This window comes from Lonchura striata, chromosome Z (genome assembly GCF_050655825.1).
Source record: "Lonchura striata isolate lonStrDom1 chromosome Z, ASM5065582v1, whole genome shotgun sequence".
NCBI classification, from domain to species: domain Eukaryota; kingdom Metazoa; phylum Chordata; class Aves; order Passeriformes; family Estrildidae; genus Lonchura; species Lonchura striata.
In genome coordinates, this window is record NC_140740.1 from 784,138 (window position 1) to 801,315 (window position 17,178).

Here is a 17,178-nt window from a genome sequence, read left to right on the forward strand (position 1 = left end):
TGGATAGTGTGGCAGAGTATCCCAAAGCCTTGGAAAATTTTAAAGTTAGGTTTCCAAAGTAAGCCCATTTAACCCTCTCTCTTCACCTGGAAGAGCAGGTCCTGAAATGTACTTCCTAAACATACTTAGTTAAATGTACTTTTTGAGGTGTGCCTACGTAACTCCTATCATCAAGGTCCTCCAAATGTGGCAGGAATTATTCCTCCCTACTGTACTTGGCACCCATCACACTTAGTGTTGCCCTGTGTTTTTTAAATTTTTTTGTAATTTCCATGTCCCTGCCACAGGCTGTGATTTAAAAATAATGCTTGCACATCTCCTGTAGAGTTAGCCACATCACCAGCTGGCCAGAATTTCTGGTGTTCCAGGATTAGTTGTCAACCAGCAGGAATAATATCTTTGTTTTAAGCATACGGTGACATCTAATCTATTAAAAAAAGATAAAAATAACCTATTGAAAACTAGCACTACAACTGGTCTCCCAGTGGACACCCACACTCAGATCTGGAGGCTGGTGCCAGGAGTGTGCTCTGAGCTGTTCTGCAGGCTGCAGAACAGGAGGTCTCTGGCAACCCCAGCACTGCTGCCTGGCTCAGCATTTCATCATGAGCACCAAAATCCTGATTTGTTTCTTCTGAGCTGCTGTGCTCCAGGGCTGCACCCCTGCCTTTGTACACGGGACTCTGCTGCCTTCTCTCAGCCGAGTGTGAGCCCTGGCTGTTCCCTCGGGGCAGTGCTGGTGTGCAGGACAGAGGTTTGAGCCTGCAATTTGTTTGAGAGCCTCTGAGCACTTGTGTGTGTGGCTGCAGACCTTTCATTTAGGGCACTTTTTGGTCGAATAAAAGAAAAAGGGATTGCAGTGCTCCCGTAGCGATGCCGTGCGTGGCAGCTTTTTGTCAGCAGACGATGCTTGCTGCCTGATGGCCTGTCCTGAGAGATGAGTGAGGCCAAAAATACCTCATTTTTTGAGACCAGAAAAGCTCAGCTGTGCTTGCAGAGCCCCAGGCAAGGCAGCCTGGCCTGGCTGAGGGCTGTGGGTTGGTGTGGTGGGGCACAGAGCACCCCTGAGAGCACGAGAAAACCTCTGCAGAGGTGGCACAGGCACCTGGAGTGTCAGCCCTAAGCTGTAAGTCATTAATTACCTGCCATTCATAATTGTTATGTAATTAATGTGGGATGGTTCCAGCCTGGCTCCTGCAGCAGATGGAGTGTGGATTATGTCAAAGCAGCTTCGCCATCACACACCAAGAGTTTGATCTCCACTCTCTTCTGGGCTCAGCAGCTGATGGCTGGGTAGAGTTTTCCAGGGAATTACATGAATTTGAGACATTGTACGTGATGGAAATATGCTGGTTTAATAAGCAGTTATTGTCCCACAACATGCCTTAAACATACACAATAATTTCATAACAAAAGAGGACAATAATTTTTGAGGAAAAACACTTTCTCTGGGTACGTGTATGATACATTTAGCCTTTCTTTTACTTAAAAAATATAACTATATCGTAGCAGCCTTCCTATTTAGCAGTGAGAGCTTTCTTTTGTGGTTGAGGAAATATTCACATTGGACTTCTGCCAAATTTTGTTATACGCCTTAAAAACTTGAAATATTTGGAATGGCCACTTACAGTGAAAGTAAGCAAGTACAAATGGGGAGTGAATGACTTGCCAGGCAGTTAGTCACACAAAATCCAGAGATTTCTTTGACTGGATTGCCACCTGAACTAGAATCAGCAGAAGTCTTGAGGTCACCTGGAGGCTGAGCATGGTGCCTGGGAACAGGGCACTGGTTATGGGAAGCAGGGAAGAGCTTTTGGGGCCACACAGGACTTGCTATGGATGACTCCAGGTGGAGCCTAAGGCAGGGAAAAGGAGGGGCACACGTGGAAAAATAATGGAATAAGGTAATTAAAGAGACCAGTCTGCCCTGCCCAGGTGTGTGATCACCACAGTGTGTCCTGTCCTTGCTCTGAGCTCTGAGGTGCATGACACTGAGGTGCTGATCAAAAACCAAAAGGTGTTTCTTTGTGATAGTGGTGCCTTCGGATTTATCTTTTATAATTTTCATGATTTTGTGATCCTGCAGTTCTTTAGTGTATAACTCTGAATTTCATATCCAGTGCCAGCTGCTGCTGTCCCGTTTTGGGCAGACACAGCAATTCCTCTTCAGGCCTGGCAATCAAGGACACTGCCTCAGGGCCCAGAAATGAAAATAAAAGTGACTTATGGGGAGAAACTTGGGGTAAATGCCTTCATTAGCTGAAGCTGTAATTGTTAATTAACCCCCAATATGCAAATGGACCAAACTTATAAAAGTGTGAAAACCCGTGACATGCGTCTCATTTTTGGGTGCAGCCCCTGGGGGGGGCTTTGCCTGCCCAAAATGTACCTGAAGGCCCTTCAATAAATAGAAATGCGTTTTATTCTCTTAACTTTGGCCCCTGTTTTTAGGTAGCCCAAAAAGCCATCAATAGCATGGAGTGATCCCTCAAAGTGCTGGCGACTGCTGAGGTTGGTGGGTAGGGATGCAAGAAAAAAAGCACTGGGCAAGGTCTGAGGAGGAAAATGGCAAGGAGCAGCTCTTTAGGAGTGTATCTGAATTGCAGGAATGACTGGAAAACCCTTTCCTGTGTCACTGCAGCTCTGATCCCCACACTGAGCTGTGTGAAGGTCACTCGTGCACCTCAGCATGGGAGCAGCAAGGTCCCTTCTGGGGTGAATAGTGAGGAACCTGGGCAAAGCACAGCTGTGGTGGCTCAGCTCTCAGTATAAGACAGTTTCGGATCAGTATTGGTATATATGGTGTACCTCAGGACCAGATTGTTTTTGTTGCTGCTTCAGTTAATTGCTGTAAGAATTTTATGCTCTGCTCACCTGAAACGAGCTCTTCTCCACCCTGGCTTTGGTATGAAGGTGGGGAGAGAAGGTTTTGCCCCATCAGCATTACAAACTGTTCCCGTGGCCCAGGAGCAGTCTTGTGTTTTCTTGAACTGTAGGAAGTTCCCACATTACATTAAAAATAAATTCCTACTATTTTTTGCCCTATAAAAATCTTCAAAAAGGGATACTAATTATTATTTTTCCAACTCTTTGATGTGTTTTATGAGTCTGCCTGATATGTAGCATGTAGTATTTATTTTCTTTAATATTCAAGGATGGAAAAGAACTAGGATAGCAGACAGAAAATGCAAATTTTCTATTTCTAATGTACCTGCATCATAATGATAACATGCTTGTTGATCTGTGTTTGTTTCTGGTTTATGCCTTGTAGTTTCTTTTCTTTCAGAGGTAATAGATAAAAATTTCAGTACTTTGTAATAACATGTTTTCTCTTCTTTGTACTGAACAAATAGTGGCTGGTAGGTTTTGTTTATCTCTGCTGCGGTTTTGCAGGTGAGCAGGTGATGTGACCTGCTGCTCCTCACACCTGCACAGCGAGAACTCAGCGAGCAGTGGGGCTGTAGCACAGCAAGGGCTGAGCAAAAAGAACCAGCAATCTCTGTGAGGAAATTGTGGTGTATTTTCAGTGCCTAGAAACTTGTCTGGGAGGTAGTGCAGGAGGGAAAGTGCTGGGAATGGTGGGTGATGCAGATTGGAGATTTTTAACCTCAGTGACATCAGAGTCAGACCTGAAGGCCCCAGAGAGTTCTCTGTGTTTAGGTGGAGCTTTGCATTTATTTTGGTGATTATAAGGTTTCAGCATGGTGGTCCTAAATCAGCCAGCTAAATCAGAGGATGCATTGCTGGGAGTTAAACACCCACTCTCCTTAATTATTCCGGTGCTGTTGGATGAGTGGTTGACAGAAGCACACTGCAAATCTTCATCCCAGCTCTCCGCCCAGCAGTGTAAATAGATGTATTTGGATGGCTGACCTTCTTAGCAGGACATGGTGTTTTTCCTGTACACGGGCCCCAAACCATACTGGGACATCTGTCACTTTGTCAGGCTGCAGAATCGCCTGCAGCTGGTTTTACTGGGACTCTGCTGCACAGCCCCTTTAGCTGAATGACATTATCACTGCACTGCTGTGTGCTTCAGAGGAATTGTGAGCAAGTTGCTCTTCAGTTTGTCACCTTTCGGCGGTAGTCATTTAGCTGGAGCAATGGCACAGACCAGCACTTGTGGAAATTTAAAGATTTATCTGATATAAATATTTACAAGATATGGGTTTCCCTGGTAACTTGAAATGTCTAAAAGGCAAACCTGTAAAAATGTTGGGAGCTGTGATGCGTCTCTCGGTGTTAAGATTTGTTCAACTATTCAAGCTGTTGTACTAGAAAACCATCATTTTTTTAGGGAAAAGCAAACTTATTTAGTTGTGCTGCAAAACAAAATTAGATCCATATCTCTTGTGAAAAGAATAAGCTCCTTGTAGCACTGATAGTGCAAGTAAAGCATCTGGCTGCTGTGTTTTGTAGTAGCACATGCCTTCATTCTAAAACTATTAGAAAAAGAATAACTCTGGCATCTCAATCACAGAGTAACCACTGAAAGCAGCCCCTAAAAGTTGTGGTTCTGTGATTTTATGGCCCATTTTTGGGAATGCTCTGCTCTTGCCTCATTCTCTGGATCATTTAAGGACAAGCAGGTATCTGTGGCCACTGAGAGCTGACTAATTTGAGCCAGGATAGCAAGACCTGTAACCACAGCTTGTGGCTACCTGTCACGCCTCTGTGCTGTATTCTGTTTGTACACAAATTATTTTATAACACTGTTACATATGTGGTTTTACTCAGCAGCTCTTGAGACAACTGTAGCTTGTGTTCACAGAGCCAACAATGTTCTGTTGTAAGGAAAAGGTGTGGGAGGAGAATAAAAACGATCCCGTGGGTCTTGTCAACTGAGTTTAAAGTGGTTTTTGTGCTTTTTGATTGTACTTGGAGTTCCTCTGAGGAGGAGGAGGAGGAGGAGGAGGAGAAAGAAGCCCTCACACGTCACAGTGACACTGGAGCTGTTTGCTGTCACCCAAGGCTTGGGACACTGGGTCTGGACCCAGAATTTGGGTTGAAAGTTGGGCTTGGTGATCCTGGGGGTCATTTCCAGCCCTGCCGGTGCTGTGGTTCTCTGTGCACCCCCCCTGCCTCCTCCACAGCAGCCAGGAACTGATGCATCACTGAAGGTTTCACTCCCAAAGTGCCAAAATCAGGAATCAGGGCAGCACCTTTGCTCTGGGTCAGTTCTCTGTGGCTGGATCCCACAGAACTCCCCCCCAAAAAGTTCCCAATGGAAATTGGTCTGCATGTGATGGCAGTGAAAGGAATGTCACTTTCCAGCTGGAATTTGGTTGAATTTTCTCTTCTCATTTGTCTCCCTTATTGCATCTGGCTACATTAGTTTTGTTTTTTTACAGCAGGCAAGTAAATTCATGTGCTTTTTAGGGCTTTTTTTTTTTTTTTAACATGGGGTTACAAAACTGGGATGTTACAAGACAGTACATTTCCCCAGCTGTGTTCAAAATGAGAACTTTGAAACTTCTCACTTTAGTTATCCAAAGCACTTCTGCACTGTTTTGTCTTTGGAAAAGATAATTTTATACGCCTGATAGAGATGGCTTTGTGGGTTTCTTTTTCCTAAGAAGCCTGAATTAACCTGGTTATCTTTCTGACACCATGTCAGGCAGTAGGATGGCAATCTCCATAATTACTACAACTCTTGCAGTAGTAGCAGTGGTATCCCATTTTGTGCAAGTGCTGGAACAAAGAAGTTTATTAATGTTTCACATTACAAAAGTTAGAGAGGAGGTGTCAGAAATAGAATTCTAAGAATGAAGGCAAGAAGTGGGGGAATCCAAGGGTGGGCGTCCCTGCTTGCTGCTCTTCACCTTTTTGTTAGAATGATTTTGCATGGAAATGAGACCTGGAAATAAGACCAGGTTTCAAAAGACCTGGAAAAAAAAAAAAGTCAGCACATTTGTCCCAATCAACACAAAGTGCTTTTATTTTTGCTTTGATTTTGTTTCTAAACAACTACTGATACAGAGAAACATTTACATTTCCTTTGGAATAGAAAGGTGTGGGTTTTTTTAACCTGTTGCCACCCCCTACCCATGCCTTGCCCAACTCTGGTGTAAATCAGAGCAGAAGATTTCAGTAGCATTTCTCCTCTTGTTAGAAATAGTTTTCAAGAAAAGATGACTTAAGGAATATTTTATCTGTTGCTGCAGAAAAAAAATGCCTTTTCAGCAAGAAAGTGATAGAGGCATTTCAGTGACCTGAAAGCTGTAGCTGAATTCCTACTGTATTTTTTACATTATGCCCTGTATGCCTGCTAATGCAGAAAATTAGGTTTTTTATGGTTTCCCTTTCTTGTTATCAGCAGCAAAACTGGATGGCTTTTCCATCCTCACACACTGCTGTGTGTTTCTCTGCCTTTGAAAAGGGTAATATTCATGTGGGCTACAAAGCTCTAAAAAATGAGAGGATTTTGAGAGGAGAAATTGAATTTCTGACATAGTCTTCCCACAGTACATTCCAGTGAGTTCAGAACAAAAAAACAACAGAAACTATTTGTATGTAGATGCAGCTCTGAGTGATAAACTGCTTCTCAGACATTTTGATGGAAGCTGATGGCTTAAAGATGGGGTGTTTTTCTCTATTAAAGAAAAAAAAAGATGTTTGGGTTACAATTAAAAGAAAAAACAGGCAATATGTTTTGCTTGACAGAAGGAGGGATTGCAGCTAAAACCAAGACTTTTATGTGCAAATGGAAAAAAGAAATGAGAAGGAAATTGAATTTCAGCGTTTGCCATGTGGATACTTTGATCATTCAGGCATATATTACATGACATAAGATACGTGGATCTTTAGTAGAGTTTATCAAAACTCCAGTAGAAGGGAAGAAATCACAACTTGACTAAAACTTGGTATTGGCACCACTAAAAGAAAGTGCAACATCCCCCAGAATAATTCTGTTTGTATCCAAGCTGAAGCTGGTTTTGCCACTCTGCTTCATTACTATTCAAGACTTTTCAACAATTTGTTGTGAAAAGCACTGTGAGACAAACATAGTGGAAAGCAGAGCTTTACCTAAAAGTTTCTTCAATTGTATGGCAAGTTCAAGACCTAATGAACTGCAGCCATCAAACACAGCTGTCAAACTGGCAAGAAATAGTGAATTTGGTTTTTTTTCCTGCCACAGAGGAGAGACGAGGGTGCCGTTCTGCACTTCTCAAGCCAGGGCTTTGCAGGATTTATTGTGGAAGAGCAACAATGGGAAGGCTTTCCTGCTCAGAGATGATGTCCCCTGGGAGCCCAGAATCTCTGTATTTATTCAGGTTAGCTTGAGAAAGCTCTTGCTGCTGGGGATGTGTATTGACATAGAAAGCAGAATTTGAGGTTGCGTAAGAAGGGGGAACATAAAATATTCTCTTTGTGGAAAATGGACAGAAAATCCCATTGTCCTGAGTGCAATTTACTCGTTCTGGGAGAGAGAAAGTGATGTTTCTGTGCCCCCTTTTCACCCCTTTGTAACTCTGTCCTCTCCAGAGTGGTGCTGCCTGCTTAGGGCTGCCCTGGGCTGCCCCTGCCACCTGTGCCTTGCAGGGAGGTGACTTCCCAAATTAATTCTCCAGCTCCCAAATCCGTGAGGTTTGAGATTCCTAAATCCCCTCTGTGTGCACAGCAGGGTCAGGCTCTGCTCTGCTCAGGACGTTAGAACCCTGACCACTGTGAATGTTAAACTTCCTGTGCTGACAGACACTGACCTCCCCCCAGAAAACCACTATATTTGACCTGAGGCTGTAAAAAAGTCTTTGAAAATTAAATTATAAAACTGAAATTATGAGTGTATCATTTAAATAAAAGTATATAATATCGCACAGTAGAAAACTTACAGTTTAAAGTTTTAGAATATAACAATATATAACAATAATATATATTATTATATATATTATTTATAGTACACATATATAATATACTATATATTATTTATATGTATTTTATATCATTATTTATAATATATTATCTATTAATCATATATATTCTTGTTTATAATATATATAAAAGAATAAATGTTTTAAAAGAAAGGTTTGTCCTTCTTCACAAGTTTGAGTAATATTGTCTAATTAGATAAAAAAGGTCACATTATGAGCCATACATAGTCAGTTATTAAGTTAAAAATAAAAATAATTTAAGTGTCATTCTTTAATTAAGCAGTTTCTTTTTAAAGAAACCTTGTAAAAAGAGAAATACGAACCCTATTTTTAATTTGTTAGAGTGAAGTACTGAAGAACTCACACTTTGTGAGACTGCAATATAAATAAAAACTAATAAATATCAAAGGCCAAAAAAAAAAAAAATACCATCTCACAGATGTAATCCTGACAGCAGAGTGGCCTGTGAGGGGACAGGAGCCGGGTCCCTGGGACACACAGGGCACAAAGCTCTGCCTTGCTCTGGGCAGCTCTGGAGTGGGTCTGCACTGGAAGTGGCTGGAAATATTCCAGAAAACCTGTGAAAGAAAATGGCACTAAATTGTCACAGGCACATTCTTCCTTCTTTCAGGATTTTTTGTAGAGGAGCACAGAGGAAAGAAAGAGAAAACAATTTCTATTTCTGCTCCTTGTTTTCCCATGTGGAATGTGTTTGGAGAATTGTTTCCCTGGGGTGGATTGCTTGGCTGGATTCTGGTGAGGATTGTTTGAGCCTGGTGGCCAATCCAACCCACCTGGGGCTGGACTCTCAGAGAGGGTCACGAGTTGTGAGTGAGTTATGCTAGTTAGAAAAAGTAGGTTTGTAGTTTTAGTATCTCCTTTAAATAGTACATTAGCATATTATAATTTAATTATAATACAGAAATCATTCAGCCTTCTGAGCTGGAGTCAGACATCATTTCTTCCCACTGGGCTCACCTGCATTTCCGATGCTGAATGCCAGCAGTCCAAGAGCATTCTTGGAGTGCAGGTGACAGGAGAGTGCCAGAGCAGTGTCCTGCTGAGGGCTCAGACCTGCTGTGCTCCCCTGTGCCTGGGACAGAGCCCAGCACCACCCCACAGCTGGCAGTGACGGGGGCTGCCACATCTGGAAACTCTGCCACCACTAAGGTGCTTCCAGAGGTCAGGGTCAACCAGCAGTGCCCAAATATGCCTGTGGGATGGAAGGGAAGATAATGCATCAACAGGGAGGTTCTGTGGATATTCTCTGTTCAGTCAGAGAGAAAAGAGAAAGATTTCTGCCAGGCTAGGTCTGGGAAAAAGTCCCAGAGGAATGTAACAATCATTTTCTGTTTTCCATCCATATTGTTTATAGATATGTTCTACCACACTGACCTAAGTCCAGTGCACCAGTCAGGTGAAATGTTTTTGCTTTAAGACCAATGGAATTAATGCTCACAATGTTCTCTATAAAAGAGAGAAGTGCTTTTGATAAAGGCTCATTTTGCCTTCTAAAATTGTGTGATTTTTTTCACCCGTCCATGGCTCAACAACATCAAGGTTCCTCAACTTTTCTATCACAAATCCCTCTGTAAATTCCATGCAAAAAAGAGCAGCTCTTTGCTTGACACCCATAATTGCAACAGCCCCAGAGGAAAGAGTTGATGGACAGGTATCCTCAGTTACTGGGTGTTGGAAAGGAGCTCAGCAATGGAGCTGGGAAGGGGCTGCAGAGTTCCTGAGGGAGCTGGGAAGGGGCTGCAGAGTTCCTGAGGGAGCTGGGAAGGGAATGGAGAGTTCCTGAGGAGCTGGGAAGGGAATGGAGAGTTCCTGAGGAGCTGGGAAGGGAATGGAAAGTTCCTGAGGGAGCTGGGAAGGGAATGGAGAGTTCCTGAGGGAGCTGAGGGGGCTCAGCCTGGAGCAAAGGAGGCTCAGGGGGACCTTGAGGCTCTGCACAGCTCCTGACAGGAGGGGACAGTGACAGGAGGAGAGGGAACAGCCCCAGGCTGGGCTGGGGAGGCTCAGGGTGGATATTGAGGAATATTCCTTCGTGGAAAGGATCTCCAGCCCTGGCTCAGCTGCCCAGGGCAGGGGTGGCCTCCCCATTCCTGGGGGGATTTCAAACCCCTGTGGATGTGGCACTTGGGGACAGGGGTCAGTGGTGGCTGTGGCAGTGCTGGGGAAGGGTTGGGCTCTGATCTTCGAGGGCTTTTCCAACCTAAACTCTTCCATGATTCTTTGATCGCTGTGATTCTGTATTTCCTTCTGGTCTGTTTGTTTAATTAAGCCCCTTCCCCTCCCTCTCAGGGGTTCAGTGTTTGGGTGGGTGGGAGGTTCTGCCATGGGGTGTGAGCAGTGCAAAATGAGTGTAATGGGTGAGGAAGGGACTGTACTTCCTACCGTGAGTAATTTACCTCTGCTACAAACTCTGCTGCTCAATCAGTAGTGCCAGAATGACAGGTGTGGCTGAAACCACATTGTGTGGGGGAACAGAACTCCAGGCATTCTCTGTAAGTTGTGAAAAGTTTCTATCCTGTTATCAGAGAATATGAGTAATTGTTGAATTACTTACAAAGCAAACTTCAACATGTCCTTTGATATAGCATGACACTAATTTGGGTGAGTATTAGGCATGTTGTACACTTCACACTGAAAAACCTGCAAACTGAATCTACTCCAAAATCTACATTACTAAGCTATGGAGTGCAGCACAGTTAATACAACTGGGGACATATTAGTAAAAACCTGAAAAGAAAATGTGTGCTGTTGTTCCAGTTGGGTAAATTGTTGGAAACTGTGCTTAAGTGGGTCTTTGACAGTCAATAATATAAAATGAGGATTCTATCTGTCATGCTATTGGTATTGCAGCCTGAACATAATTTTATTTGACATAAACCCTCAACACATTTCAGCAATCTCCAGCCAAATTTCAGAAACTTAATTTTCAGCTCACAATTGGTGTAGTGGAACTCAGTTCTTGCCCTTCTTATAAAATGTTGGTGTCTGTGACCCATATCAGTGTGAGATTTTTTTTTTTCTATATTTGCAAGGTGGAGCATTGGAGCATTTACTATTACAGCATGTCCAAATAATGTCAACAGTTATGGAAATTTCAGATAATCTTTGTGCAAAACCAGAAACTGAAAATGGACAGTCAGAAGTCCTGGGTATTAGGGAAGGATTGCTAAAGAATGGAATATGATGGAATCATCCTAATTGTTGCTTGGCCAAGGTGAGGTGCATTGGTTTGTGTTTGTTTCTGGATTTGGGTTTTTGTTGTTTGTTTGTTTGGGTTTTTTTTTTTTCTTTTTTTATTTTTGGGTTTTTTGGTGGTTTTGGGGTTTTTGTGTGTGTGTAAGTGTGGTTTGTTTGTTTTTTGTTTGTTTGTTCATTTTGTTTTTGGTTTTGTTTGTTTTGTTAGCTTTTTTTTTTATTATTATTGCAAATTTGGAGAATTCAAAGGAGAGTAGATTGAAGAATATGTGCAGAAATGTCATGGAAATTTCATCCAGATTTCTTGGTGGGTGTGACAGGGCAGGACTCAATCACTGGATCTTTGATGTGCTGAGGTGAGGACAGTGTTTTATCTCCCCGTGCATCTGAGTGAACCCCATCTGCAGCAGTCCAGACCATCCCCTGCGGGTCTGGAGTGTCCAGATGTGCTGGAATATCCAGATGTGCTGAGAGAGGCAGTTACAGGTTCCCTAAACAGGAACTTTTCTGCTCACAGTCCTTGGGGACTGGGCAATGTGATTTTAATGAAGAACCTTTGCTCTGAGAGCTGTGGCTAGAGCAGCTCTGTGCTCTGCTCTGGAATGTCCTTCCCTGCCCTCCTGGGCTGGATCCAGGTGCCAGAGCAGCCAGTGCTCCTCTGGTGGGCTCTGAGTACATGGAGGTCGAGGCTCTGGTGTTGGAATTCCCTTTTCTTGCTCAAAAAACATAGTCTGGCACTTTTCTTGACAATTTTTTAACAAGGTTATAATGAGGCTCTGATCCTTCAGGGCTCCTTAACCACAGAGTGTGGCTGTCAGGGAGCATGGTGCCAACAAAAGGCTGTTTTCCTGTGCAATAAAATCATTCAGGTGTCATGCAGACCTTGTATTTGGCTCTTTGCAGTGGTCCTAGATTTTCCATTAGAGCCCTGTCGGTCTCTGGTGTTGGTGTGTGTCTGCACCAGCCTTGTCCCTCATCTCACACAAAACTGCAGTTGCTTGAAATTTCAAGTGTTTGGTTTCCTTCTTGAAAATGTTTATAGATAGAAATTATTATATATAACAGGGATGTAACAAGGTCTGAGATGTGCTGACTTCTTATTCTTGCCTCCCCATCGTGTGTTGGCTCACTTCAGGGAGAGAAGCTCTGTTTATAGCAGTCTTGAGTTGAACTCTTTTACAGCAGATCTATATTTGGGCATCTTTGCACATATCCTGGTGTCTAAAATGGGCACCATAATTCTTACCTTGTAGAGGAGCTCAGAGATTAGTTCTGTAAAGAGCTTTGAAAATGTCAAATGCTGTGTTTGCATATTTTGAGAAAATAATTAGAAGACAGCCAATTAATCTGCTTCCTGTAAATAATTACATTAAAATTGTTTGCTCTGTAGGAATTGTGTAAATGCTTTGGGGTGGATTTATCTTTGTTTCTTTTTAATTTTGGTACATATCTGATGGTGTTTGCTGAGGAAGTCAGGCTTCACTCTTGCAGTGCACAGTATAGGAATGCAATCTTCAAAATCCAGGCTGTTCATCTAATTTCATTATTTACCTGCCTGCTCATCCTTTAAAATGGAGCAGCATGTTTTCAGCAGTGAGGGTAATTTATTACCTAGAAAATTTGAACTTGGTCTCAGGAGGGTTTTCCATTATTTTCTGTGTTAGGGTTGATGAAGGACAGTGTGTGTCCCATCTTGATCCTGTACGTTTGATGCAGGAGCTCTCTGGAGTGATTTTTCTGGTCCATATTACATAAGTAATCAAAACAGAAGGTTATAAATGTTCGTTCTGGCCTTTAGAGTCTGATCTTTTAATTAAAATACAGGGATGTCTTCTGCAGGGCAAACCAGCTGCTGAGGTTTGTGTCAGAATTGGTGTGGAGGAGCTCTCAGCACTGACAGGTTTCAGAGGAAAGGGCTGGAGAGCTCTGGCTGCTGTTTGGACAAGGAGGGGAAAGCTGTTGGTGTGTGGAGAAAGGTTAAGGTTGTGACAACTGCTGAACAAATGAGACAGCGTGAAGAAAAAAGAGCAAAACACAGAAAGCTTTGAGTCCTGAAAAATGCTTAACACTGCAAATGATTACAGTGCTTCCTTTGGTCTGTTTCTGTCTGTTTTCCCCATCTGTCCTTTCTGTGCCAGCTTGAACACCACATTTTTTTACTGATACGACTCTATTTCTACTAATTTAGTTGGATTTCTACTAATTTATTTGTGTTGTTCTTAGTTATGTGGTAGGGCTGTAGTCCTGGTTCACATCACCTGTGCCATGCTTGAGGAGGAACCAAAACCTGGAGTGAGTTGAGTGTTCATTCCCTCCAGTTTGGGCAAATGGAAGCTGCTGAAACCCTGAAATGGGGGCAGGGACAAGGAGTGAGGGGCTGTGCCCCCAGCCCACCTGCTGGGCTAGGTCATCAGGAGGGAAAATGGGATTTCTGTGCTCCCTCTCCATCACTTGCACTGCAAACATTTCACTGCTGTGGTCCCCAACCTGCCCGTTTGTTGATCTCTCCACGTGAGTGTGTGTGCCCTGAGAAACCTCTCAAATCACCACTGCAACCCACACTCTGCAAGAGAGTGGTTGTTCCCTTGCCAGCATAAGGAATATTTTGCAGAAAATGGAAGACTGGGAGGGAGCAGAGGCAGCAAGTGGTGGCAGGAATACTTTCGTGTTTGAGTGTGAGCTGCAGCTCTGGGTGCTGTGTCCTTTCCCCAGTGCTTGGGGGGATCAGGACCCTGGGGATGGGGTTGAGGCTGTGCCCACCACCAGTTTTGGGGCAGCTCTGTCTGCCTCTGGGCTTGGCCAGGCTGGATTTGGCCGTGCCCAGCAGGAACCGCTCTCCACTTTTCAGGAACGCAGCCTGCAGAGGTGTCCTCAGGGCACATCCCAGCATCAGTCACCTGGGGAAATGAGATGCAGAGATGTGTCAGTGGCAGTCCCAGGAGCCGTGCTGCACGTGGGAGGGAGGCAGCAGCCCTGGCAGGGCTGGGAGTGTTTACTAGAGACTGTGCTGGCACTGCAAGGCAGCTCTCAGGCCCCTGGGAAGCAAATGGCTTGTGGTTTCTGGCAGGAAATTCCCACTGGACTGTGTCAAATGCACTTGGAGATGAAGGTACCCGTGTTCAGTTTATTATGAGTGAATAATTTAGCTGCACTTACTTCTTGTACCCATTCCTGTAGGTTTTACTTGTTAAAATTTTCCTTTCATGTGGCAGAATTTTCCCCTGTTGATAAACTGCTGCTGAAGTACAAATGGTCTGCATTGAAAATAGAGCAGATGGGCCCATATTAGCCTTGTTCTCTCATCCATGAAAACAAGTGCTATAACCATTGTAATTTGGTGTAATTTCTATGCAACTCAACAGAGTTGCAGGAGAATTTAGGTCCTCAGTGACCTTTGTGTATTCCTTGACTTCTGTTTTGCACTCAAGTTGGTATTTTCTAATTGGCAGGGTAAGAGTTTATAACACAGGGGGCATTTATGTGTAATCTCCCTAACTGGAAAACTGTTGATTGCATAATTACATATAATTACCTCAGTTGTTCTTGGCTTGACAATATTTGCAGGATGGCTCAGGAAGGCATCCACTGTCAGATGTCAGAATAGATTTTCTGGAGCAGGCTGGCACTTGATTAATTCAATACTAGCTGAAGGAAGGAGACATCAAGCCATCCCTCACCCAGTACAAGATATTTTGTATTTGTCCAGTTTGAAGCTAAACCTGGAGCAGATGCCACAGCCTGAACCTCTGCATATCCTCAGTGTGGGAGATCCAAATCAGTAACTTCTAATGTGCTCTTGGCAGATAAAAGCCATATTCTCATTTACCTCTGGAATATTTTTCTCCCTAGTTCTTTCTGTTCAGTATCAGATGTCTACCTATCAGGGAAGACAAAGTAATACTAAAATGGTGAAAAAAAAATCTCCTTAATTCCCAGGTGTCATCAGAAAGAAACACAGAACCTGAAATACTCCAGCGTGTCTTTACCAGGTTTGCAAATTACTTCTTTATTTTTTTAAAGAACCAAAATCTAACCCAAAATCAGCAAGGAAAACCCCAGGAAACTTGTTAGAGCCAGTGCTTCATGAAGGCACCAGCACATCTCATTTATAATCAGGTGCAGAGCAATCTGAAGGCTGTAGAAGACTCTCACACCACCAAGGGAAGTTTTAATTAGCCCCTCTAGGACTATGAGAAAGGCTTCAGCCAAAGGTCCAACTGCTCTAATTAACTGTCCCACACATTGGCTGTGAGGATATGCTGGGGAAGGCATCTATTTAATACTTATTTTACTTTCCCCTTCCCTCTGAAATGACTTTCCAGTTATTTTCAGCTTCAGGACTGTTTGCATTACAAATATGTGAGTTCTGTGTGTTTGCTAGCCCTGAAATTCTGCACATTGACCCCTCTGCTCTCTCTGCACATCACTGCCACTGCATTTACCACTTCCTTTGTCACAGAGCATCACCAGACTATCACCAGCCCTGTGAGCCACCACTTTCTTCTGTTTGTTTTGAAGCTGTTTTCTCTGCCCTTTGTTTAATAGATTTCTTAGGGTTTAACTGGAAAAGAAGCAGACCTGTGACACCCTAGTCATCCACTTTGTACACCTCCGGGTTTTGCAGACTCCTGTTGTGTCCCTGAAGTTTTTCCTTCCATGGAATTACAGAACGTTCTGAATGGAAGAGACCTTTTAAGGGTTTTCTAGTCCAACTCTCCCTGCAATGAACTGTGGCTTCCTCACCTTGCTCAGGTGGGTCAGACCTCTGTCCAGCCACACCTGGAATGTCTCCAGGGTGGGGCACCCACCTCCTCACCCATCCTGTGCCACGGCCTCATCATCCTCATGGTGAAATACTCCTTATGCTCAGCCTGAATTGGCCTCCTTCATCTCAAAACCATCATCCCTTATCCTTTCTCTGTGCTGAAGAGTCCCAGATTGAGTTTTCACTTAGCCAGCTGTGACATACTCAACCACACCACTTCTATTTTTTTCTATTTAACCTGTCCCAATTTATGTCCATGTGAAAAGTCCAAAGGTACCGATGGTGTTCAGGATGTTTCACAGTGTAATTACCTTGTTCACTTTGTTCTGTTTCTTTCCCAGACATCCCTAGTGTGATCTGCTTCTTTTGGCATTGCTGAGCATTGGGATGGTGTTTTCATGGAACTTTTCCCTGGATTCTTGTTCCTGAGTGGTGCTACCTAGCACAAAGTTCATCTTTCCACGTGTGAAGCTTGAAATGTCTTTCCTCACATGTGTGCCTTTGCATTTGTGACAAATAATTCCATCTGACATCTTGCTGTCCAGTAACTCAGGCCTGTTGAAGTTCTTAATAATACATTCTCATCATTACTATCTGAAATAATTTACAGACTTTATCATCCTTTGTAATGGCTGCCCCAGTCCTCAAAAGAATTCCTCAAGGAAGTCCTTTGATGACTTTGTTTCATTCTAAGAACTGACAGATGGCCCAATATTCCAATTGTTTCCTACCTTTTGATCAGATTTTTTTTTCTTTTTTCTTTTTTTTTTTCACCTGTGGAGTGACCTTTTTCTTTTAAGTCATAGATACTTAAGCATTTCCCTAAATATCTGTCAAAACCATTTCTGTTGCAATCCAAACACTTGTTGAACCTTCTGAGAGCTCCACTGGGTTTACAGGAGATGTCATCCTTGTACAAAAACCATCTGACTCTTCCCGAGTACACTGTGTTAATTCTGATGTCCACTAATCCTGTTCTCATTATAGCTTCTACTAATTGGTGTGATACAAGCATGAAATGTGTTGGCTCAGTAGATCTCCCTGGAAACTTCAAAATGAATTCTCAGCCCTGTCATCATCCCGTTCTCATGCTAATTTAGCAGCCATGGGATGTGGATTTCCTGCCAGGAGTGGTGGCACAGCAAGTCCCAGCACGGGGGAATTGTCTGTGGTAGAGAGGGACCTTCCTGCCCACCAGGCAGCTGGCACAGCCATGGAATTACAGGATGCTTTGGGTTGGAAGGACCTTAAATCCCATCCATCCCACCCCTGGCATGGCAGGGACACCTCCCACTGCCCCAGGCTGCTCCAACCTGTGCCAGGCACTTT

The 17,178-nt window shown here is 43.4% G+C and overlaps 1 protein-coding gene across 6 annotated transcripts in view; it reads left to right on the forward strand.

Moving 5' to 3' along the window:
• The window catches only part of RASGRF2 (Ras protein specific guanine nucleotide releasing factor 2), a 129,532-nt gene that overhangs the window by 15,961 nt on the left and 96,393 nt on the right, over window positions 1-17,178 (forward strand). Inside the window, exon 1 of one of the 6 annotated variants that reach the window (XM_085567210.1) lies at window positions 4,275-7,274. The exons of the other annotated variants lie outside the window; for them this stretch is intronic. Within the exon in view, the coding sequence (XP_085423336.1) occupies window positions 7,047-7,274 (228 nt within the window). The 5' untranslated portion in view covers window positions 4,275-7,046. Of the gene's footprint in view, window positions 1-4,274; window positions 7,275-17,178 lie in introns of those variants that run through there. 6 annotated transcript variants of the gene reach the window in all.